The sequence below is a fragment of the Urocampus carinirostris genome, chromosome 13 (genome assembly GCF_059441175.1).
Source record: "Urocampus carinirostris isolate Australia breed hairy pipefish chromosome 13, RoL_Ucar_1.0, whole genome shotgun sequence".
NCBI classification, from domain to species: domain Eukaryota; kingdom Metazoa; phylum Chordata; class Actinopteri; order Syngnathiformes; family Syngnathidae; genus Urocampus; species Urocampus carinirostris.
Genome location: NC_142361.1, coordinates 32,756,181 through 32,780,037, shown reverse-complemented (window position 1 = coordinate 32,780,037; position 23,857 = coordinate 32,756,181). Strand labels below are relative to the sequence as shown.

Sequence of the window (23,857 nt, the reverse complement as noted above, 5' to 3'; positions counted from 1 at the left end):
AGCACTCTGTCGCTGAAGCTGCTCTTCTGTCTGGAGATGAATTAGATGTCATTAAATGAGATGAGATAGAGAAAGAGTGACAAGATAAAAATTCCCTGCTGAAGTGTTGCTATGGTGACAATAAAAGACACTGAGAGATAAATTGCATTGTCGCGCAGTCCCTTTGGCTATACGCGTGCTGGAATGGGACGAGTTGTTCTTCACCATTTCTGCAGTCCGGTCTACAAATCATAGACGACAGGTTAATTTGGTTGTAACGGCTGACCACAGAGAGGGTCGAGCGCTACAGCTGAAGCACATCAGCGGCAAACCATTAAATGTGAATCCCAGAAGTGTGCGCCATTCCAATAGTATTTACGAAAAGAGGGATAAATCATGACTCATATCATTCTTTTTTTTTTTAAAGCGGAGAAAAGTGTTGTTTTCCGTTATGACACAGACAACAAAGGCATAATGGGAATGGTTTGTGTCACAAAGCAGGAACGGAGACGGGACCCAATTGCCTTCGTTTTATTTAGAAGGAGGAAATAACTTGCACCCACGATCCGGGGATCATCAGTCACGGGTAGCAGATAATAACGCGGAAGTGGCACAAGCAATGTGGAAAACGAGGAAAAACAGGTCGATGGCCGGGACGGAGGAGCAAAACCATAAACGGGTCCAGAAAAAAGGTCGGCAACGGGAATCAGGTAAGAAAACAGGGCAGTGTAATGTCAAAGAGTACAAAAGCTTGCCTATCTGAGAGCATAGGTTCGCAGACGGTCTGATGGGTTCCTTTCGGAAGACGGGAGCCAATCAGGTCCCGCTGCTGTTGGTGCCAAGGGGGCAGGTGCCCCGAATCAGTAATCATGACAGTATCATCCTGTTTTGATCCCTTCGAAAGGTTTTTTTCCGCAACCAAATCAGACAAAACAACAGGGCAGGATAGAGTCAGGAGTCACAAAAGTTTGCCTAGCGTGTAGCGTAGGTTCACAGACGATCCGACAAATGTTCACAGGAAGGCGGGGGTTTATAAAGGAGGAAGCAGCCAATCAGCGTCCGCGGCTGTTGGTGCCAACGGAATCATGACAGTTTGGAATGTTAGACTTAAAGAGTCAAGCCCTCAACTCTATCCAACCTTTTAGATGAAAAAGAACACAGGTTGTGTGACGGACACTCATGTCCTGGATAAGTTACGTCTGACCTCACTAATGTTCTTCTGGATGATGGTAATTCCCACAGAAGCACTCAAAGCGAGAGCAACTTCACAAATTTCCCTGCCGTTGATGTGACTCCCATTTTGGGACTGTGCTGAAGTGGGGAAACTATGTAAACACAAAGCCAACGTTTGATATCATTTCCATGAACAAATAATCCCAATTTAGTGTCACCCATAAAACCTTCATTAATTTTCTCATATTGGAAGCACAAAAACAAATGTTTCAGGCTAATACACAGACTGTAAAACAAAATCTGGATTTTGCCTATGAATTACTATTAGAATTTTCTTTATTGCCATTAATAACAACAGAGTAGACATCAATGTCTGAAATAACGTCTGCCCGGACGCCCGGGGCGTGCATTTTTTACGTCGGGTGTACAATTTACAAAACGGCTCTGCCCAATTGCCCAACAAAAAAAAAATCTTAATTTCGCTTCGTTTGGCAATTTGCATACTCGGCAGCCAATCAGAAGCCTGCATCGAATAACTTCCTGCTTCCGGACTTTCTTGAGCGTTATAAGGTCGTGCATTTGCATATCCAAAGTAGATGCACAGAGAACACGAGAAAAATGGATAAGTGGTTAGGAATCAAGCCAAAACCTCAGCCTCAGAAGAAAGATTCAAAAGAAGCTAACAAAATGGATGACGCTACAAAATGCAAATGTACATTAAAAGCATCGTGGAAAGAGGAGTGCTTGTAGCAGTTGACGCAACGCAAACATTGCATGAATGAAGAGGAGTAAATACAGGTACATACTGATGGCAGATGGAAAACAGCGATCTCATATACCGTATTTTCTGCACTATAAGGCGCACCGGGTTATAGGGCGAACCCCCAAAAAATAGTTTTTGGTCCTATATCTTCCATACATAAGGCGCACCGGATTATAAGGCGCTACAATGGGAACGTCGACAAAACAGTCAGATGGTTCAGTCCAACTGATTACCCCCTTAACATTCCCAAAGCTTGCAAAGAAGCAAATACGTGTCGTAGACACGTGCGGATGCGGTGTCCGTACGATGTCACTCAAATGCATCGTTCCAAATATCATTCGGAAGGTTAAAGTCTTGGGATTCAAGAAATGCCAACCATTCCTTAGTTTCTATTTTCTTTTTTGCTCGCAACTTAACTGTGCATATGACAATAAACACTTGGAATTGAGTTTAATTTAAAAAAAGACCCATCATAGAAACACCTAGATCACTCTGAAACAAGATACTGGGAAACTATATAGCCGGAGTAGCTCACCGAAGTCGTTGCGTTCAATAATAATGTGCAACCATGATCCTCTTATATCCGTGAGTGTAGTAAATCCAGGAGAGTAAAACATTTACAAATACAGAATAATAAAACATGCTATTGCTTGCTATTCATATTCATCTTTTTCGGCCAATTGCAGGCTTTGTTTTGCCCCTTTAGCCTATGCGAGCCTGTAAATGATAAAAAGGATCCGCCCCTTTACCTCCGAATAACTTTCAAGAAATGCCAACCATTCCTTAGTTTCAACTTTCTTTTTCGCTCACAACTTTACTGTGCATATGACAATAAACACTTGGAATTGAGTTTAATTTAAAAATGGACACTCTGTTCCATCCATTATCTGCACCGCTTATCACAGAAACATCGAGTTCAGTCTGAAACAAGATACAGGGAAAATATATAGCCGGAGTGGCTCACCGTAGTCGTTGTGTTCAATAATAATGTGCAGCCATGGTCCTCTTATATCCGTGAGTGTCGTAAATCCAGAAGAATAAAATATTTACAAATACAGAATAGTAAAAAATGCTTTCTCTATGCCGTCAACCTAAAGTGCTATTCACATTCATCTTTTTCGGCCAATTGCAGGGTTTGTTTTGCCGCTTAAGCCTATGCCAGCCTGTAAATGATAAAAAGGATCCGCCCCTTTACCTCCGAATAACTTTAGCCAATAGTGATCGATTCAACTGATGATTGACACATCTTTTTCGGCCAATTGCAGGCTTTGTTTTGCCGCTTAAGCCTATGCCAGCCCGTAAATGATAAAAAGGATCCGCCCCATTTACCTCCGAATAACTTTAGCCAATAGTGATCGATTCAACTGATGATTGACACTTTGGTTAGCCAATGAAAGGCCGGTATATAAATACCAGCATACACCGCGGACGACTTCGCCTTCGGGGGAAAATCGAGTCGGCGGCTGCTTGCCTTAGTTGCAAGACTTTGCGACTTAATATTGATCCATATATAAGGCGCACTGTATTATAAGGCGCATGGTCAGCTTTTGAAAAAAATTAAAACTTTTAAGTGCGCCTTATAGTGCGGAAAATACGGTACATGGAATTAATGTTGTGAGTAGATCTATAATAAAATTCATTTGAAAGCGTTGTTCTGTTATATATTCTGATTATCAACCCTTAATACTTTGCAACAATGTTTTTTTTTTTTACGATGAGTCGTCTTTTCAGAAACTAAACTAACTTTTTGTCATGAGTTTCAGACAATGTTATTGCCATTGATAAAAACATAGTAGACATTGTTTACAACAAAATCAACTTGTAATAAAGACTCAAAAGAGGAAATAGGATAACAAATTATGTCAGGATAAATGGGCAAAAATATTTTCAAGATAGCGCTTGGAGATTATATGTGCATCAGAACAGCAACGTATTTTCAAAATACGTCAATAAGATATGAATACATCTGCAAGATATATATTTTCACAGTCATGTGTGCTTGTTTAGGGTGGTGATGGCCCTGGAGCAGAAACAGTCTCTGACTTTGTTAGTACTTGGTTTAAGGGATCTGTAACATCTGCCAGATGCTAGAGTTCTATATAATGTTGTGGGCTCTGCTGCGGTATCACAAGTCGGCAATGTCCTTTAGACTAGGCAGAGAGGCACCAACGATTTTCTGGGCTGTGTTGATGACTCTGTATAAATGAATGGTCAAAATAGAAAGTATACAATGCCGCTTTGTGTCATGATTACTGATGTGACTGAGCTGTGCCCGCTCCTGTGGCGCCAACTGCTGTGGGTTCTGATTGGCTCCCGGTCAGTATTTGAACCCAGTCCTGTATGTCCCCTTTTGTCAGTCCGTCTATGAACCTCAGTGAACACGAGGCAAGCCTTTTTCGACCCTGACTCTCACCTGTCCCGTTTTTTGCTCCTGTCTGTCCCCGGCTTTGCCCGTTTTGATCCTGACCACGCCTTGCTCTCCCAGTCCCGGCTACCGACCCGTTTTTTCTGTCCCCGACACCGCCATCGCTCGCTACAGAAGTTCCACTTCCGCGTTCGGAGCACCAGCTGAGTACAAGAGCGACTTGCTTCCCGCGTCCAGTGAACACCGGATCTCTTTCCTCTAATAAAACTTGTGATAAACGTTACGCAATTGGGTCCTGTTTCCGTTCCGGCCCTGACAGCTCTGAACTGTTCATACTTTCACCACATTTCAAACTTCAGCTCTAGCTCTCTGCAGTTCATTCATCAAGGGCCTCCTAGAAGGATCTCTGATCTGTCTTCTCCTTGTTCAAAAGGTTTAAAAGTCCAAGGGGGTGAATACTTTTACAACTGTGGCAAATTGAAATTGGAAGATAATTCCAAGTTCTTTTTTAAACATGAGAAAGGACTCCTTACCACCTCATCGACCTGATGCCCTATAATAGGTGCGAGAGGTCCCTTAAAACAAGGAAAAACGGGCTCAGAGACAGTTTCTACTCCAGGGCCATCACCACCCTAAACAAGTATGTTTTTTTTCCTTTGCTGTTAAATGTTATTGCAGTACTTTTCATTTGACTGTTGTAGCGTCATCAATTTTGTTCGCTTCTTTTGAACCTTTCTTCTGGGTCTGAAGTTTTGGGTTGATTGTTAACCACTTATCGATTTTTCTTGTGTTCTCTGTGCGTCTACTTTGGAAAATGCTCGACCTTATAACGCTCGGGAGAGTCCGGAAGCAAGAAGTTATACGATGCAGGCTAATGATTGGCTGCCGTTGCGTCGTCTGCTACAAGCCACGTGAACTCCTCTTTCCACGATGCTTTTAATGTACGTTTACGTTTTGTAGCATCATTAATTTAGTTAGCTTCTTTTGAATCTTTCTTCTGGGGCTGAGGTTTTGGCTTGATTCCTAACCACGTATCCATTTTTCTTGTGTTCTCTGTGTGTTGCGTCTATGTGCAAACGCACGACCTTATAAGGCTCGGGAAAGTCCGGAAGCACAAAGTTATTTGATGCAGGCTTCCGATTGGCTGCAGAGTATGCAAATCGCTAAACGAACCAAAATTCCGAAAATTTCCAAACTGACGATTATTTCGAAATCGGAATAAAAATATATATTTTTTGTTTTTCTTGAAAAAGTTGTCGGCCACCCGGGCGGAGACGTGTAAGTTGTACGCCCAAAGTAAAAGATGCACGCCCCGGGCGTCCGGGCAGGCTGGACTATTCAGATTCAGATCTACTTTATTGTCATTCTAGTACACGTGTATACAGAACGAAATGTCGATACATCTGATCTGCACAGTTTCCTTGAATGTACAGATATAAATAAAATATTGTATTGAGTTGGAGTATTGAGTACTAATAATATACTAAATAATTATAGCTATGTATAGTATTTTACAGTAGTGCAAAGAGTGCAAGAGGAGCAGCTAACCAGATGTGCAAAATGGGCAGTCAGGTAAACAAGTCAGGTAAACAAGTCAGGTAAACAAACAAACGAACAAACTATTGATCCTATGCATATTTTTTAACCATTGCACTATTATGAAAGACGATCGACATATTGAAAGCAGTATGACTTACTGTTGCTGGATGTGTTGTTGGATATAGTGAGGCCTCACAAGCTGTGGCGAAGGTTTGACAGTCAGTTTCATCTGGGCAACGTTGTCCGTTCGGGGTGAGTCCGAAACTTTCTGAGGAATGGGCCGCTGCGGTCCCGCGTCGTGTCCATTCACGTGAGCGGCGGTAGGGTCTTTCCCAGGCTTGGCTGGAAGTTTGTGTGTGGGCACAGTCGTCTGCTCACATGCCTTGCCGCTTGAGCCAGGCTTGCAGACACAGAGCTGAGGCCTGAGGCACATTCCTCCATTTTGGCAGTGAGGGATGCAGTTCGCTGGAATACAAAATCCAGACGGATGAGAAAGGAAAAGACAGGACGGATGCAGACGTGCACACGTGCATTGATTTTTTTTAATTACAGGTAGATATTATTTGGAAAAGTTGGCGTTTGGATTATTGTAATTCCATGCTCTCTGGACTCCCATAGAGGATATCCCAAGGCAGACTATTTTAGTATAATGTAGCTTTGGATGGATTATCATTATTCAGTTGGGCAGCACGGTAGTGCAGTGGTTAGCGCGTGTGCGATACAGGTCTGAGATCGTGAGATCGAACCTTCCTGTGTGCAGTTTGCATGTTCTCCCCGTGCTTGCGTGGTTTTTTTTCCAGTTTCCTCCCACATTCCAAAAACATGCATGTCAGTGTCAAGAACCAGAACAGGATCAGGACCCAATCGCGTGACGTTCTCACACAAGCCTTTATTTTACGGGAAATGGGGAGTCATGCACGTTAGAAAGCCGGTCTGGTGTGGAAAGTCACCAAGCCAGAGACCGACGATTCCAATTGCCCGAGTTGATACCTGACAGATGGGGTCGATACCGGACAGGACAGACAAGATAGATAACGAATCAGGATATCGAAAATAAACAGGAGAAACTAGACGGAAAGAAAAACTGGAGAAAATAACAACAAACGGAAACAAAACTGTAACCTGAAATTAAACAGGACCAAAAATAAACGGGAACGATACCGAACTGGAGACATCAACAGGAAAACAGAACCCACGTCTCATGGGGCAGAAGTTCGTTTGACGGGCTGACAAAAAAGCAAGAGAGCACTGAGATTAATATAGACAGGAGGCCAATCTCTCAACGAGCCGCAGCTGGCGCCACACGGGCGGGGCCAATTGGGCACCTTGGCAACCGTGACAAACACGGGCGCGGCCAATTGGACGCCATGGCAACCACGACAGTCAGGTTATTTGGCCGGTCAAAATTGTCCCTAGGTGTGAATGAGGGTGCCCCCTGCCCACTGAAGTGGATCTTCTGTAGGGGGCGATGGCAGTGAAAGGGATGGAAAAACAGGTCGATAGCCGGGACAGGAGAGCAAAAACAAGGTCGGGGTCAGAAACGGGTCATAAGCTGGGACGGAAGAGCAGACGTGGTCGGGATCAAAAAACAGGTCGGAGCCGGAGAAAGACGGGGAAATCAGGAACGGGCAGGTGGAAAAACGGGTGCGAAAACGGGACAGGCGGGATCAAAAAGGCTTGCCTTGTATCAACAGAGGTTCACAGACAGACTGACAACCGGAGAGTGACAGGACTGGGTTTAAAAAGGGACAGGGAGCCAATCAGATAGCCCGCAGAATTTGTGACTCGCAATTTGACTTCCAAAAAACGTGTTTCCTTTCCCGGCATACGACTCGCTCCTGACCAGTGTTCCCTCTAAGCGGCGGGCGTGCGCAATTGCGCACTGCTCGCACATTCTCAGCGCACAAGAAAATCGAGCCAGAGCAAAAAAATGACGGCTCAAAATTAATAATTAAGAATCGACTTAAGTCAAAGTTACAGTGCATGAAGGTTAAAATACACGGGTTCCCCTGACGTTGTGTCCTAAATGCGGTATTTTGAAGTCGAGTCGAAGGAGAACAAAGTTGAGTAAAGTTAGTAGAGTTTGTCGAGAACCGGCTTCTTCGGCTCAGCTCACTAAAAGGAACCGGCTCTTTCGGGTCCCAAACGGCTCTTCGGGTTGTTTTTGCTTCTTTAATCCCAGCATGACCAAATATTATGTAAAATTATGCACAAAATGACTTAAAGGAAGGGGGGGAATAGAACAAAAAAGAAAAAAAATACCAAAATGAAAAAGTAGTGAAAAGCTGAGAAAAAAAGAAACAAAAGGAAAAGAAAAAAAGAAGGAAAAATCTAGAGAAAAAAAGATAAAAAAGAAATGTAGGAAAAAAGTAAATAGAGAACAAAAGAAAAAAGTAACAGCTCTGAAAAAATAAACACAATGAGATTTTTTTTTTAAAGGAATAAAAAAAAAGTAGAAAAAAAACACGGAAAAAAGAAGAAAAAGTTTGTGTTGCATTCAAATAATTTCCAATGATATCAAGTGAATCTTGTTGCCAACATTTTAAAAATGTGATTAAGTACAGTTCTGTATCTTACAATCGACTCAATAAGCCCCCAAAAATGTTAATATTATGCGACAAAATATGTCAGGAAATAAAAAGAAATGGATATCTCGTGAAAGAATTGTAAGAACAAACGACGTTCGTAGGCCGGCAAAGTCAGCAAAAGTAACTTGATGTCAAGTTTTGGACATGTTTGATCATTAATTATCTTGCCACACTTGGGATTACGGTTGCTCACTGTTGTTTCAAGCGTTGCTCACCGACTTTGTGTGAATGCTCAGACCCTCGGAAAATTACAGGGAACATTGCTTCTGACCCCGACCACGTTCTGCTCTCCTGTCGCGGATACTGACCCGTTTTCAGCTGAAACTTGCGAGAAACGCGAGTGGGTCCCGTCTTCGTTCTGGTCCTGACATTTTAAACATTTTTACATAGCAAATTCAGGAAAATAAGCTACATCCTCTCATTAAAATAGTAGACAAATGTTCTTCTCAATTGTTTTACAGGCACACGATATAAAAAAATATAGTAATAATAACTTCTAAAGACAGTAGGGGGCGCATGGGTTTAGTTCCCACACTCACTGGGTGAATTTATACAATCATGTGAATCCATTTATCATCTCCAGCTTATCAGGAACCGGGTCATCGGGGCAGCAGAGAAACCCAGATTTTCCTCTTCCCAGCTACTCTCTAAACCTCCCGGCAGGAGACATTATATTTCTGGCGGTTTCTCTGACGTCCACAGATTAGTCATATTTTCCATTTATATCACAGCATTGTTTATTTTTTACAATGTCAAGAAGAATGAATTGGTTTCTCACTAAAAGTTAGTCAGTGATCCATTCCAGACGGCCTTAAAAATTGCTGACATCATAAAAACAGTGATTTTTGATTGCAATGGCGGTATTGTGATGTGTTAAGAGACAAACAAGGACCAGAAAAATTATAAAATCTAAAAACCACAGCAGAAGAATGTCACGGACAGAACAGAAGTAGAACCCAGATGCGTAACGTTACTCACAGGTTTATAGAAACATAGAGGAAAGGCAGCGCCAGCGAGCCAGTGCTCGCTGGACGCAGGAAGCAAGCTGCTCACGGGATCGGAGCCTGTTCTAAATGTGGTACTGGATCTTCCGGACCGGGAGATCGTATCGTAGTTAGATGGAAAAACAGGTTGTTAGCCGGCAGAGAAGATCAGAACATGGTCAGGGTCAAAAAACGGGTCGTAGTAGGAGACAAACGGGAAAATCAGGAACAGACGAGTGGAAAACAGGTGACAAAACAGGACCGACGGGAGTCAGAGTCAAAAATGCTTGCCTTGTGAAAACAGAGGTTCACTGAAGGACTGACAACAGAAAGAGGACCCAGATGTGCAACGTTACTCACAAGTTTATTGAAATATAGAGGAAAGGCAGCGCCAGCGATCCGGTGCTCGCTGTATGCGGGAAGCAAGCTGCTCACGGGATCGGAGCGTGTTCCAAATGCGGAGGTGGATCTTCCAGAGCAGGAGATCGTAGCGTAGTTAGACAGAAAAACAGGTCAGAAGGTGGTCGGGGTCAAAAAACGGGTCGTTAGCCGGGACGGGAGATCAAATCGTGGTTGGGGTAAAAAAAACGGTCGTAGCAGGAGACAAACGGGGAAATCAGGAACGGACGAGTGGAAAACAGGTGACAAAACAGGACCGACGGGAGTCAGAGTCAAAAATGCTTGATTTGTGAAAACAGAGGTTCGCTGACAGACTGACAACAGAAAGAGGACCCAGATGCGTAACGTTACTCACAGGTTTATTGAGATATAGAGGAAAGGCAGTGCCCGCGATCTGGTGCTCGCTGGATGCGAGAAGCAAGCCGCTCACGGGATCGGAGCGTGTTCCGAATGTGGAAGTGGATCTTCCGGAGCAGGAGATCATAGCGTAGTTAGAGGTAAAAACAGGTCGTTAGCCGGAACGGGGGATCAGAATGTGGTCGGGGTCAAAAAACGGGTCGTTAACCGGGACGGGAGATCAAAACGTGGTCGGGGTCACAAAGGAGGAGACAAATGGGGAAATCAGGAACGGACGAGTGGAAAACAGGTGACAAAACGGGACCGACGAGAGTCAGAGTAAAAAATGCTTTCTTTGTGAAAACAGAGGTTCACTGACGGACTGACAACAGAAAGAGGACCCAGATGCGCAACTTTACTCACAGGTTTATTGAAATATGGAGGAAAGGCAGCGCCAGCGAGCCGGTGCTCGCTGGACGGGGGAAGCAAGCTGCTCACGGGATCGGAGCGTGTTCCGAATGCGGAAGTGGATCTTCCGGAGCGGGAGATCATAGCGTAGTTAGACGAAAAAACAGGTTGTTAGCCTGAACGGGGGATCAGAAGGTGGTCAGGGTCAAAAAACAGGTCGTTAGCCAGGACGGGAGATCAAAACGTGGACCAACGGGAACTGACGAGTGGAAAACGGGTGACAAAACGGGACCAACGGGAGTCAGAGTAAAAAATGCTTTCTTTGTGAAAACAGAGGTTCACTGACAGACTGACAACAGGCGAGTGAAAAGACTGAGCTTAAATAGCACTGGGAACCAATCAGGTAACTGGCGCCAAACGAGCGGGCACGGGCGAGTGTAATAAGTAATGACAAAGAAATGAGCAATTGTTTTGGCTTTTCTCAAACGTTTTGTGACTGTGTGTTTTTTAAGTAAAGACAGATAATTACAGGCAATCACAAAGATAATCATCCTCATTCGATGTGGTTGTTATTCAACGGGAGATAATGGAAACAAGGTTTAGGAACATAAAATGAAATGAAATGAAATAATCTGCATTTATATAGCGCTTTTCAAGTCAAGACTTCCCAAAGCGCTTCACAATGAGCTCCACATTTCCCAATAGCGGTCTTGTATTGCAGCCATGTAAGACCTGCTTATTGGGGGTATCAGGGGTTCAGTGTCTTACCCAAGGACACTTCGACATGTAACACGGACGAGCCGGGATTCGAACTGGGATCCCTTCATCCCAAGACGAGCGCTCTACCTCCTGAGCTACGGCCTACCCCAAAGGAACAGGACAGGACAAAGCGATAAAGAGGGAGGGCCCTTAAAGTGACAGTGTGAGATAATTCACTGCTGGAGTTTGTTGCAAGTCCCTTCAAGAGAGACACACTAAGCAACAGGAAATAAAGGCTGGTGTTAATCGACTTGAGTTACAATAAAAGACGAAAAGAGCTGTATACACCCGAAGCGGCTGAATAAGCGACAAGCCAGGGTTGGTCAGAGCTGGTGTAACTGTTTAGCTACAAAAAGGCCAGTAAAAGATGAATGAATGAATGAAAACGTTATTTCGAACATTAAAATAAAAACAGAACAAAAACAATAGCTCAACAACAAAATAATGTTACATAATATGTTCCAAAAGGGGTAGTAAGAAGCAGATGCTTATTTTCCCTATCCCTTCCCTCTTAAATACCACAATGATAATAACAACAATAGTTATAATATTAATAATAACAGTTATGATATAATAAAAGCAACAATAACAAAAAAGTCAACCATAGTTCTAGAGCACAGGTGTCAAACGGGCGGCCCGCGGGCCAGATCAGGCCCGCTAAGGGATTGAATCCGGCCCGCGAGACAACACTCAGAGAAGCGCAAGAGAAAAACAAGCTGCAGGTTGAAATATGTCAACTTGATGTAGCCAAAGAAAGGTGCCTCGAATAGACACTGTACTTGTATTTCTTTCTCTCTCTCTCTCTCTCTCTCTCTCTCTCTCTCTCTCTTCCACCCCTTTTCTCCCACTCTGTCTCTGTCTCTTTCACTCTCTGTGTCTCTCTTTTTCTCTTCCTTTGTAGCTCTTTGGCTCTTTCTCTAGCTGTGTATTTTAAACTCTTTTGCTCTTACTTCCTTTTTTCCTTTTCTCTCTTTTCTTTCTCTCTTCCTACCCTTCGCGCTTTCTTTTGTCTTTTCTCTCCTTCTGTCTTTCTATTTCTCTTTAGATTTCTTTCTTCCTCTCTCTCTTTCTTTCTTTTCCACCCCTTTTCTCCCACTATGTCTCTTTCACTCTATGTGTCTCTCTTTTTCTCTTGCTTTGTTGCTCTTTGTCTCTTTCTCTCTCTGTGTCTTTTTAACTGATTTTGCTCTAACTTCCTTTTTTCCTTTTCTCTTTTCTTTCTCTCTTCCTACCCTTCGCGCTTTCTTTTGTCTTTTCTCTCCTTCTGTCTTTCTATTTCTCTTTGGATTTCTTTCTTCCGCTCCCTTTCTTTCCCCCTCTCTCACGACTTCTCTTTTTATCTCTTTTGTTTCTCACGCTCTCTCCCTCTCTCTCCCTCTCTCTCTTTCTTTGTCCCACCCTCTCTCCATTTCCCTCCCTCTTTCTCTTATTTCTTATCCCTTTTTTTCTTTCTCTTTAATCTACTAGTCCGGCCCCCGACAGAATGTTTGTTCTATCGTGTGGCCCCCGAGTTAAACTGAGTTTGACACCCTGTCACGAAGGGAGAACCGGACCAGAATGGAGGCAGAAGGCAGGAAGGGAGAACTCAATTGCGTAGACGATCAAAACTTTTATTTAGTAAAATAAAAGTCGTCCAAAACTCAGGGACAAGACAGAACAAACAGGTTTTAACTAAAAATGTGCAAACACAGTTTTCTTCCGACTCAAACAAAACAGGACATGGCAAAACAGAACGGGAGATGCAGACAGAAAATGCAAACCAGAAAATGCAATGAGCCAGCACCCGCAAAACCCACAACCCACCCTTAAGTAGCACACACGCAATTAGCTGATCTGCTTCAGCTGGTGCCCAGGGGGCGGGGCCAGCCGGTCGCTATGGCGACCATGCTGGCCATGACACACCCCTGTTCTAGAAGCACTATTCCCAATCTCTCTTATCACTCATACCCCATTTTCTTCATCTCTGTATTCTGCCAGTAATGTTTTTTGACTCGAACAAGTGAATAGTTGGACATTTTTTGATCTCGTCTCGTAAATTGTTCCAAAGTTAGACTCCACACACAGACACACACATACTTTTCCTGGTGGTTCTCACCTTTGGGATTAGGAATTCACGACAGCCCCTTAAGTTATAATTCCCCTCTTTCCAAATGAATAATTTATGGATGTTTTCTGGCACTATGTTTTGGTTGACCTTAAAATAGCAGTTGTGCAGTGAAAATTTTTTACTAAATCATCCCATTTTAATCATTTGGACTGCAGGAATAAAATATAAGATATACAATTGCATGCAAAAGAGACATAAAGTATCCCACTCATGCTTCCAGTATGTTCCCTTTCTGCGAATCCGTCCGCCTACTGAAAATGTCAAGGTCCGTCATCTTTCTAATAACATAATAATAACATCGCCTGAGTGTTTCTTCAGCTCTTGTTTCTCCAAAATCAAAACAATCCCGCACGCTCGACTTGTGGGATATCAAAACATCAGAATTTCCAGTTTCCAGACCCCGATTTGTGTTTGACACATCATGGCCACAATGTGCGTGGAGACCGTCAAAGACGTTTGACTCCGAGCGGATTCTTGTCTGTACTTGCATTCTCGCGGACTTGAGATATCAACACTCGAAGAACATGTGTTTGAGTCCCGAGTCGGTCTGGAACAGTCGAAACTGCGGGATGTGGTCCTGAGCTGTACATTTTGGTAAGGTTACATGACTGTTTTATATACAATCCAAGGTTTGCTTTTACATTGTATTGTCGAGTCCGAATTCAACAAAAAGGCACTATTGTTCTCCTGTCTTCAATTCCTTTTAGAGAATGAACTATCCAAAATAGTTGACAAGTTCAAAAATATTGTTGAAAACCCTTGAATTTGAGCAGTTCCCCCAAAATATTTTTTGGAAACAATCAAGACTCAATTTGTTGACATAAAGATAGTATTAGTTCTATCATGATGCGATTTAAATTGAGTCTCAAATAGCTGCACAGACCACAGATTATTATTAGACCATCCCCTGATCTTAAACCTACATGAGGGCAAGGAAAAACTCAAAAACTTTAGCGTGATGGAAGTCAAGTCATGTTAATTTGTGACGCCCTTAATCACAAAAAGTCTCAAAGAGCTGCAAAGACCACAGATTATTGCTAACCACAGACTATTGTGAGACCATCCCCTGATCTAAAACCAACATGAGGGCAAGGAAAAATTCCAAAACTTTAGCATGATGAAAGTCAAGTCATGTTAATTTGTGATGCCCTTAATCACAAAGAGTCTCAAAGAGCTGAAAAGACCACAGATTATTGCTAACCACAGACTATTGTGACACCGTCCCCTAATCTCAAACCTACACGAGGGCAAGGAAAAACTCCAAAACTTTAGCATGATGGAAGTCAAGTCATGTTAATTTGTGACGCCCTTAATCACAAAGAGTTTCAAAGAGCTGCACAGACCACTGATTATTGCAGACCGCATACTATTATTACACCACCCCCTGATCTAAAGCCTACATGAGGGCAAGGAAAAACACAAAAACCTCAACATGAGGACAGTCAAGTCAAGTCATGTTTATTTGTTTGGCCCTTAATCACAAGGAGTCTCAAAGGGCTGCATAGACCACAGATTATTGCAAACTATGGACTAAAATGACACCGTCCCCTGATCTAAAACCTACATGAGGGCAAGGAAAAACTCAAAAAACTTTAGCATGATGGAAGTCAAGTCAAGTAATCTTTATTTGTTTGGCCCTTAATCACAAGGAGTCTCAAAGGGCTGCACAGACCTCAGATTATTGCAAACCACAGACTATTACGACACCATCCCCTGATCTAAAACCTACATGAGGGCAAGGAAAAACTTAAAAATCTCAACATGAGGACAATCCAGTCATTATTATTTGTGACGCCTTTAATCACAAGGAGTCTCAAAGGGCTGCACAGACCACAGACTATGACAGATTACAGTCTATTCTTACACCATCCCCTGGTCTAAAACCTACATGAGAGCAAGGAAAAACTCAAAAACCTTAACATGAGGAAAATGAAGAAACCTTGAGAAGGGATTGCACATGAGGTCATCCCCCTTCCAGGATGACCAGGCTGCAACATATGTTGCAATAACAAATGATACAAAGCAATTGTCAACATAAAATATAGGTTATTCATAAGCTATACAATAGAAGTGTGTTTTAAGCCTAGATTTAAACAGTTCCACTGAGGTTGCAGATGGAATCTCGGGCAGCCCGAATGGAGAACGGTCTCGAACCTGCAGATTTCTTCTTGGCTCTTGGGATCACTAGTGATGAATGAATAGATGAATAAAGTATCTATCTATCTATCTATCTCTATCTAGTAGACCAGCAGTTTCAGAGCCAAGGCTCCGGACTGGAACATAGGGGGAAATGAAATATTTCGGTCTTTTCAGAGTTGGTGTTATAAAGAAGTCATCGTGCGTTTAAATACACTGATCATGTCAATCATTTCTCCTTCCAGTTACAAATTAAAAGGAAAAAAATTGCAATGAACCATCACAGAGGAGTGCTAATCATTTTGAGAGATTTTTTTGGATCAGTTTTACGAGACACAGAGGATACATTCTAAAATGCACTTTACCCCCAAAAATATTCCTTTGTCAGGAAAAAGGATCATTCTTATTTGAAATCGATGATATTGAAATAAAAACAATGAAAAATAACATGGTGTAAAATGACACTGAGTGAGTTACTTTTATGTACATTTCACTACGTGGTCCTTTTGTTTATTTGGTCCTGTGCTTCTAAATTGTTTTCAATGTTTCGCGTGAAAAATGTACAGAGTGTGAACTTTTCTTCATCATTCTAATCAACTATGTTGTGGACAATTTGTAATAGGTTTTGCTTTAAAACAGGGGTGTCAAACTCATTTTAACTCGGGGGCCACACGAGAGAACAAACATTCTCTCGGGGGCCGAACTAGTAGATTAGAGAGAACGAAAAAAAAAAAAAAAAAAAGGAAATAAGAAAAAGAGAGGGAGAGAAAAGTAGAAAGGGTAGGACAAAGAAGGAGAAAGGGAGAAAGAGAGAGGGAGAGAGAAAAGAAAGAGAGAGCATGAGAAAAAAAAATAGATAAAAAGAGAAATAGTGAGAGAGAGGGAAAGAGAGAGAATGAAATTCGGAGAGAAATAGAAAGAGAGAAAGAGACAAGGAAAGAAAAGAGAATGAGAGAAAGAGAAAAGGGGAAAGCAATAGAGAGAGAGAGAAAGGGAAGAGAGAGTGAAATAAGGTAAAAATACAGAGACAAAGAGGAACAAAGAAAGAGAAAAAGAGAGACAGAGAGAGTGAAAGAGAGAGAGAGAGATAAAGAGTGGAAAGAAGACAGAGACAGAGAGAGAAAAGAGAGAGAGAGAGAGAGAGAGAGAGAGAGAGAGAGAGAGAAATACAAGTACAGCGTTTGTGAGAGGCACCTGGCTTTGGCAACATCAAGTGGATATATTTCAACCTGCAGCTCGTTTTTCTCTTGCACTTCTCTGAGCGTTGACTCGCGGGCCGGATCTAATCCCTTAGCGGGCCTGGGCTGGCCTGCGGGCCGCCCGTTTGACACCCCTGCTTTAAAACAATACACAACACAGTTTGTTTCGTACATAGGTTTCTTCATTTTCTTCATGTTGAGGATTTTGAGTTTTTCCTTGCCCTCATGTAGGTTTTAGATCAGGGGATGGTGTCATAATAGTCGGTAGTTTTCAAAAATCTGTGCAGACCTTTTGTCGTGTCCAGCATGGTCGCCGTGGCGACCGGCTGGCCCCGCCCCCTGGGCACCGGCTGGAGTAAATCAGCTATTTTGCGTGTGTGCTACATAAGGGTGGGTTGTGGGTATTGCGGGTGCTGGTTCATTGCATTTTCTGTCTGCATTTTCCGTTCTGTTTTGCTCTGTCCTGTTTTGTTTGATTCGGAGGAAACCTGTGTTTTCACGTTTTGAGTAAAAGCCTGTTTTTGTTCTGTTTTGTCCCTGAGTTTTGGACGACTTTTATTTTGTTAAATAAAAGTTTTGATCATCAACGCAAATGAGTTCTTCCTTCCTGCCTCCTGCTTCCGTTCTGGTCCGGTCTCCGCGTGACACCTTTGAGACTCTTTGTGATTAAGGGCTATACAAATAAACATGACTTGACTTGAAGTTTTTGAGTTTTTCCTTGCCCTCATGTAGATTTTAGATCAGGGGATGGTGTTTAATAGTCTGTGCTTTGCAATAATATGTGGTCTGTGCAGCCCTTTGAGACTCCATGTAATTAAGGGCTATACACATTACATTGACTTGACTATTTGTGTTCTTTGTGGGTTCCTTTAGATGTTTTTCTTACACTTATGTGTTACACTATTTAAATGAGTTGCTAATTCTCTATCCATATGTAAAATGTTTACATTAAAGAAAGTGGCTAAACACGAGTGGCTAAAAAAGGAGACAGTGAATAGAAAAGTCAAAGATGCCTGAAACACAATAATCAAAGACCATCCACATTCAGGTTTCAGCTGTAAATGGTTGTAAAGTGCTAAAAGCACCACTGGGACAAGCTACCTTTAAAAAAATCATCATACAGGTTTACGTAGTAGTAAGATGGTGGCCAATTGCGTCAGCTACTCAACCTACAAGTATTAAAAAAAAAATCATGTTTCTGTTCATGTGTTTTTGCTTATTATTTGGATCAAAAGTGTTTGATTTAAATGAATGAAGTATTTTTACACCACTAAGGGTTGCTATATAATACACACTGGGTCTTTAATACTTGCAAATGATATGCGACCTGAAGGATTTTATACATTTGACTATAAAGGATTTTATACGATTGAATACAAGTTACATTTATTGAGTTTAATGCTGTAGTTATTTACTGACTGTGCCTTTATTGAATGAGCAGTGAAAGGGTACCCTGGTAGGAAATATTGTTTACAGGAATGGCGGGAACGGGACGTAAGGCTGATAAGATAATCAGCACGTTTGACGACGCAGAAAGGCCCTGATGACAGGCATTGTTTTGAGAAACGCTCAGTGCTGTTTTGAGTTTTCCAGACATCGCGGGGAGGTGGTGGAGCCCACGTTGGGCTTCGTTGGCACGCCCATGGGAGGAGCCGGCACGCCATCTTGCGGGAAGACGTGGGCCGAGAGGAGAATCGGGAGAACTCGAGAGACAAGGCTTGCCAGAGACTCTGGCGACACTAATTCGGCCGATTTTGATTGAGTTCACTTAGTTCTATTGTTAAATAAATTAAATCTGGCCCCTTGTGAAAATGTCGTCTTTTTCTTGATCATCTTTTCCATTAAGAAACGAGCGCGCATTGTTGGGTGAATGTAGTTTGTGTTTGGTTAATGGAGTCAGATAACTAGTTCGAACAATTTGGTATTTTCCGCACTATAAGGCGCACCGGGTTATAGGGCCCACCCCCAAAAAATAGTTTTTGGTCCTATATTTTCCATACATAAGGCGCACCGGATTATAAGGCGCTACAATGGGAACGTGGACAAAACAGTCAGATAGTTCAGTCCAACTTATTACCCCCTTAACATTCCCAAAGCTTGCAAAGAAGCAAATACGTGTCTCAGACATGTACGGAAACAGTGTCTGTACGATGTCACTCAAAGTTCCAAATATCATTCGGAAGGTTAAAGTCTTGGGATTCAAGAAATGTCAACCATTCCTTAGTTTCTATTTTCTTTTTCGCTCGCAACTGTGTGGACAGCAAAGTAAGAATTTTATTGTGCAGGGAAACGGGGTTCTTTACTGTGCATATGACAATAAACACTTTGAATTGAATTGAGTTTAAAAATAGACTCATCACAGAAACATCAAGATCGTTCTAAAACAAGATACCGGGAAAATATAAATCCGCGTAGCTCACCTAAGTTCTCTTGCAGCCTTCACGTTCATTAATGATACGTAACCATGGTCTTCTTACAACCGTGAGTGTAGTAAATCCAGGAGAGTCAAATATTTACAAAAACAGAATAGTAAAAAAATGTTTTCTCTATGCCGTAGTGCAACCCAACGTGTGATTCACATTCAGCTTTTTCGGCCAATTGCAGGCTTTGTTTCGCCCCTTTAGCCTACGCGAGCCTGTAAATGATAAAAAGGAACCGCCCCCTTTACCTCCGAATAACTTCAGCCAATAGTGACTGATTCAAATGATGATTGACACATTGGTTAGCCAATGAAACGCCGGTATATAAATCCCAGCATACACCGCAGACGAAAATCTAGTCGGCGGCTGCTTGACTTTGTTGCAAGACTTTGCGACTTAATATTGATCCATATATAAGGCGCACTGTATTATAAGGCGCATGGTCAGCTTTTGAAAAAAATAAAGGCTTTTCGGTGCGCCTTATAGTGCGGAAATTATGGTAATTCCCAACAGACCTACTATTTCTTTTTGGTCGCTCCTGCATTATTTTAACAATCCAATCTCAGTTTTTACAGCATTGACCTTTTATTTTAACCCAAAATATCGTGAGGTCATTTTTGTTATATTTTATCCCATTGTAATGTTTCAACACGGGGCCCCTGAGGGCCGGGTTTGCACAGCCCTGCACAAGAGCGTTGCTTGTTTCAAATCATTTGCAGAACTCTCGGCCCCCTTGCAAAATGAAAAAAAAAGAAAACAGAGGTTGTCTTATACACAGTATGGCAGGATCAACCTTCCACCATTACCTCGATTTTGGAAGTCCTTGGAACGAACGAGGTCAGAAACAGACGGTAGCAGCTGCTAGGTCATTTTCTCCAAGGCACTTAGGAATTTCAGAAGGTGGCACAAAGAAAATCGTTATGTCCCAAAGTTCCTGCTACTAAATGGGATCCCAACCACACACTGACTCACTCATTCAGACAAGCATGTTATTTTTTGTTTTCAGACCCCCACGGATTTTAGCGAGGGTGGGTGGGGAACGCACCGCAAGCCAGACTCGTTTGATCAAATGGGTGAGAACATCACCAGGACTGATCTTTTTTTTCCTCTTCCTGTTTCACGAGATTACAGTACTTTCTCCGTCAACATAAATTCCCTAATCGAATCGGTAACGGTTGGCGGGGTCGGCACTGGGCGAGTCGGGTGAGTGAAATGAAAACCGCTTTTGTGAAAAAGAAAGCAAAAGTAAGGCGAAGTGGAAAGTTTGTGCTAACATCCTTTGGCTAGCGGTGGGAAAAGACAGGTGATGTCATCGATGGGCAGTCACGCTCTTTGAAAGTAAGTCGCGTGTGTCCATTGAGATGTTTCTTTTGAGTCATGTATGAATTTTCAGGATTTATTGCAGCCGGGACGCAATACGAGCTACTGTGCGACATTCAGACAAGAGTATCATTTTTGATTCGTTCTGTCATTTCAGTCCTGTGTTAAATAGGGTGAAATGACATCTGAGCCCTTTGGTGTTACCCGTGGTGTTCCACAGGGTTCAGTACTTACCCCCCTTCTTTTCAGCATTTACATGCTTCCATTAGGTGATATATACGATATATACTGTGGGACATTCAGACAAGAGTACCATTTTTGATTGGTTCTGTCATTTCAGTCCTGTGTTAAATAGGGTGAAATGACATCTGAGCCCTTTAGTGTTACCCGTGGTGTTCCACAGGGTTCAGTACTTACCCCCCTTCTTTTCAGCATTAACATGCTTCCATTAGGTGATATATATATATATATATATATATATATATATATACTGTGGGACATTCAGACAAGAGCACCATTTTTTATTAATTCCTTTTGTTTCTTTTTTTCTCAGTTTTTCATTACTTTTTCATTTCATTTTTCTTTTTTGTTTTATTACCCCTTCCTTTAAGTCATTTTGTGCATAATTTTACATAATATTTGGTCATGTTGGGATTCGAAGAAGCAAAAACAACCCGAAGAGCCGTTTAGGACCCGAAGAGCCGGTTCGTTTGAGTGAGCCGAGCCGAAGAAGCCGGTTCTCGACAAACTCTTCTACCTTTACTAAACTTCGTTCTAATTCGACTCGACTTCAAAATACCGCATTTACGACACAACGTCAGGGGAACCCGTATATTTTTACCTTCATGCACTATAACTTTGACTTAAGTCGCTTACCAGCTCAGTAGCCTAGATGGTAAGGCGCCCGCTTTGAGACTGGGAGGTCGGTGGTTCGCGCCCCGGCCGAGTCATTCCTAAGACTTAAAAAGTGGTCGGCGGCGCCCTCTGTTGGCTGCGGCTGCATCGGCTCGCTACAACGGGTCAGGTGCAATCTACATTTCGTTCTGTGTACATTGTTACACAGAATGACAATACAAGGAAATTATTATTATTATTATTCTTAATAAGTAATTTTGAGCCCTGATTTTTGTGCGCTGGCTAGATTTTCTTGTGCGCTGAGAATGTGCGAGCGGTGCGCAATTGCGCACGCGCGCAGCTTAGAGGGAACACTATTTCATAACATAGAAATAGTATTTTAAACTAGTAGCAATATATAGAAAATACTTTTCAGTTTGAAAAAGTGGTCAGCCCCTTTTAGGGTCTCCCAGGTAATCAGTTTCCAGTCAAAAACAAAGAAATCTCAAATCCAAAACGTCATCAAGTTTCCAGGTATTGTCCAGGAATTCGCGTCATAAGGTTTAATCTAAGAACACATCGGCGGTTCTTGTGACTTTTTCTTCCGTAATGACTCTCTCCATTAAATTGTAAAATCAAGTCATTTCCTGCAATAAATGTCCACCCCGCCAAAATAAAATGATTCAAATCACTTTTGAAAAAGATAGATTGTCCAAAAAGACAGACAGGCTTTCTCTGCGGAGTCTGCCTCCCCTGCTGTTATTCTATAATGAGCTTTAATATGTCGGGCCCTCGTGGAAAAGTGGAAAAAAGGATTTCGGAAAGCCTTTGGCCAGCTGCTAGAACACAGGAGTCGAAGAGGCGGCCCGTGGGCCAGATCAGGCCCCATAAGGGATGGAATCCGGCCCGCGAGACAACACTCAGAGAAGCGCAAGAGACAAACAAGCTGCGGGTTGAAATAGGTCAACTTGATGTTGCCAAAGCCAGGTGCCTCAAATAAAGACACTGCACTTGTATTTCTGTATATCTCTCTCTCTCTCTCTCTCTCTCTCTCTCTCTCTCTCTCTCTCTCTCTCTCTCTCTCTCTCTCTCTCTCTCTCTCTCTCTCTCTCTCTCTCTCTCTCTCTCTCTCTCTCTCTCTCTCTCCTTTCCTTTCCACCCCTTTTCTCCCACTCAGTCTCCGTTTCTTTCACCCTCTGTGTCTCTCTTTTTCTCTTCCTTTGTTGCTCTTTGTCTCTTTCTCTCTCGGTGTGATTTAACCTGTTTTGCTCTAACTTCCTTTCTTCCTTTTCTCTCTTTTCTCTTTCTCCCTTCATACCTTTTGCGCTTTCTTTTCTCTTTTCTCTCCTTCTGTCTTTTTATTTCTCTTTGGATTTCTTTCTTCCTCTCTCTCTCTCTCTCTCTCTCTCTCTCTCTCTCTCTCTCTCTCTCTTTCTCTCTCTTTCTTTCCCACCCCTTTTCTCCCACTCTCTGTCTCTTTCACTCTCTGTGTCTCTCTTTTTCTCTTCCTTTGTTGCTCTTTGTCTCTTTGTGTCTTTAATTTCTTTTGCTCTAACTTCCTTTTTTCCTTTTCTCTCTTTTCTCTTTCTATCCTCCTGTCTTTCTATTTCTCTTTGGATTTCTTTCTTCCTCTCTCTTTCTTTTCCCCTTCTCTCATGACTTTTTATCTTTTGTTTCCCACGCTCTCTCCCTCTCTTTCTTTGTCCTGCCCCCTCTCCTTTTCCCTCCCTCTTTCTCTTATTTCTTTATCTCTCTTTTTCTTTCTCTTTAATCTACTCATCTGGCCCCCGACAGAGTGTTTGTTCTATCGTGTGGCCCCCGAGTTAAAATGAGTCTGACACCCCTGCTGTAGAATGCCAAAAATGTTCAAATAGAACTGGATATGTGTTATATGTCGAAGTGTCCTTGGGCAAGACACTGAACCCCTAATGCCGCCCATAAGCAGGTAATCTCCATGCAAGGCTGACGCCACTATCGGTGTGTGGGTGTGCGTGTGAATGGGAAAGTGTGAAGTATATTGTAATTGTATTGTATTCACCTCACTGTGACTGTGTGAACCTAGAGTGTCATGCCCAATTTCGTTGTCACAATATGTTAACCCATTTTGTAACAATGACAATAAAGCTATATTCTATTCTATTCCATTCTATTCTATTCTATTCTATTCTATAGCGTCTTGAGAAGTCTTCAGTTACTTAAAAAGCGCTGTATAAATGCGAACCTTGTGTAGTTTTAAGAACCTTCTGGTGGTTCAAAAAACAATACAGACGCTCCCCTACTCACGACCATTCGACTTATAATAAACAGTTGATACGAATATTTTTTTTAGGACGTCAAAAACGGGTCGTAGCCGGAGACAAACGGGGAATCAGGAACAGATGAGTGGTATACAGATGAAAAAAACGGGACAGACGGGAGCCAAAGTACTTGCCTTCCGTAAGCAGAGGTTTGCTGACGGACTGACAAAGGGTGAGGGAGGCAACTAGCAGCAGCTGGGGCCAAACGAGTGGGCACAGGTGACTGAAATGAGTAATCATGACACGGAGAAG

General features: G+C 42.4%; 1 protein-coding gene across 3 annotated transcripts in view; it reads right to left on the bottom strand.

Moving 5' to 3' along the window:
• The window catches only part of ltbp1 (latent transforming growth factor beta binding protein 1), a 155,293-nt gene that overhangs the window by 119,358 nt on the left and 12,078 nt on the right, over positions 1 to 23,857 (bottom strand). For all 3 annotated transcript variants that reach the window (XM_088351050.1, XM_088351052.1, XM_088351051.1), the window contains exon 3: positions 5,978 to 6,284. In XM_088351050.1, coding sequence (XP_088207176.1) covers positions 5,978 to 6,284 — 307 coding nt within the window. The remainder of the gene's footprint in view (positions 1 to 5,977; positions 6,285 to 23,857) is intronic.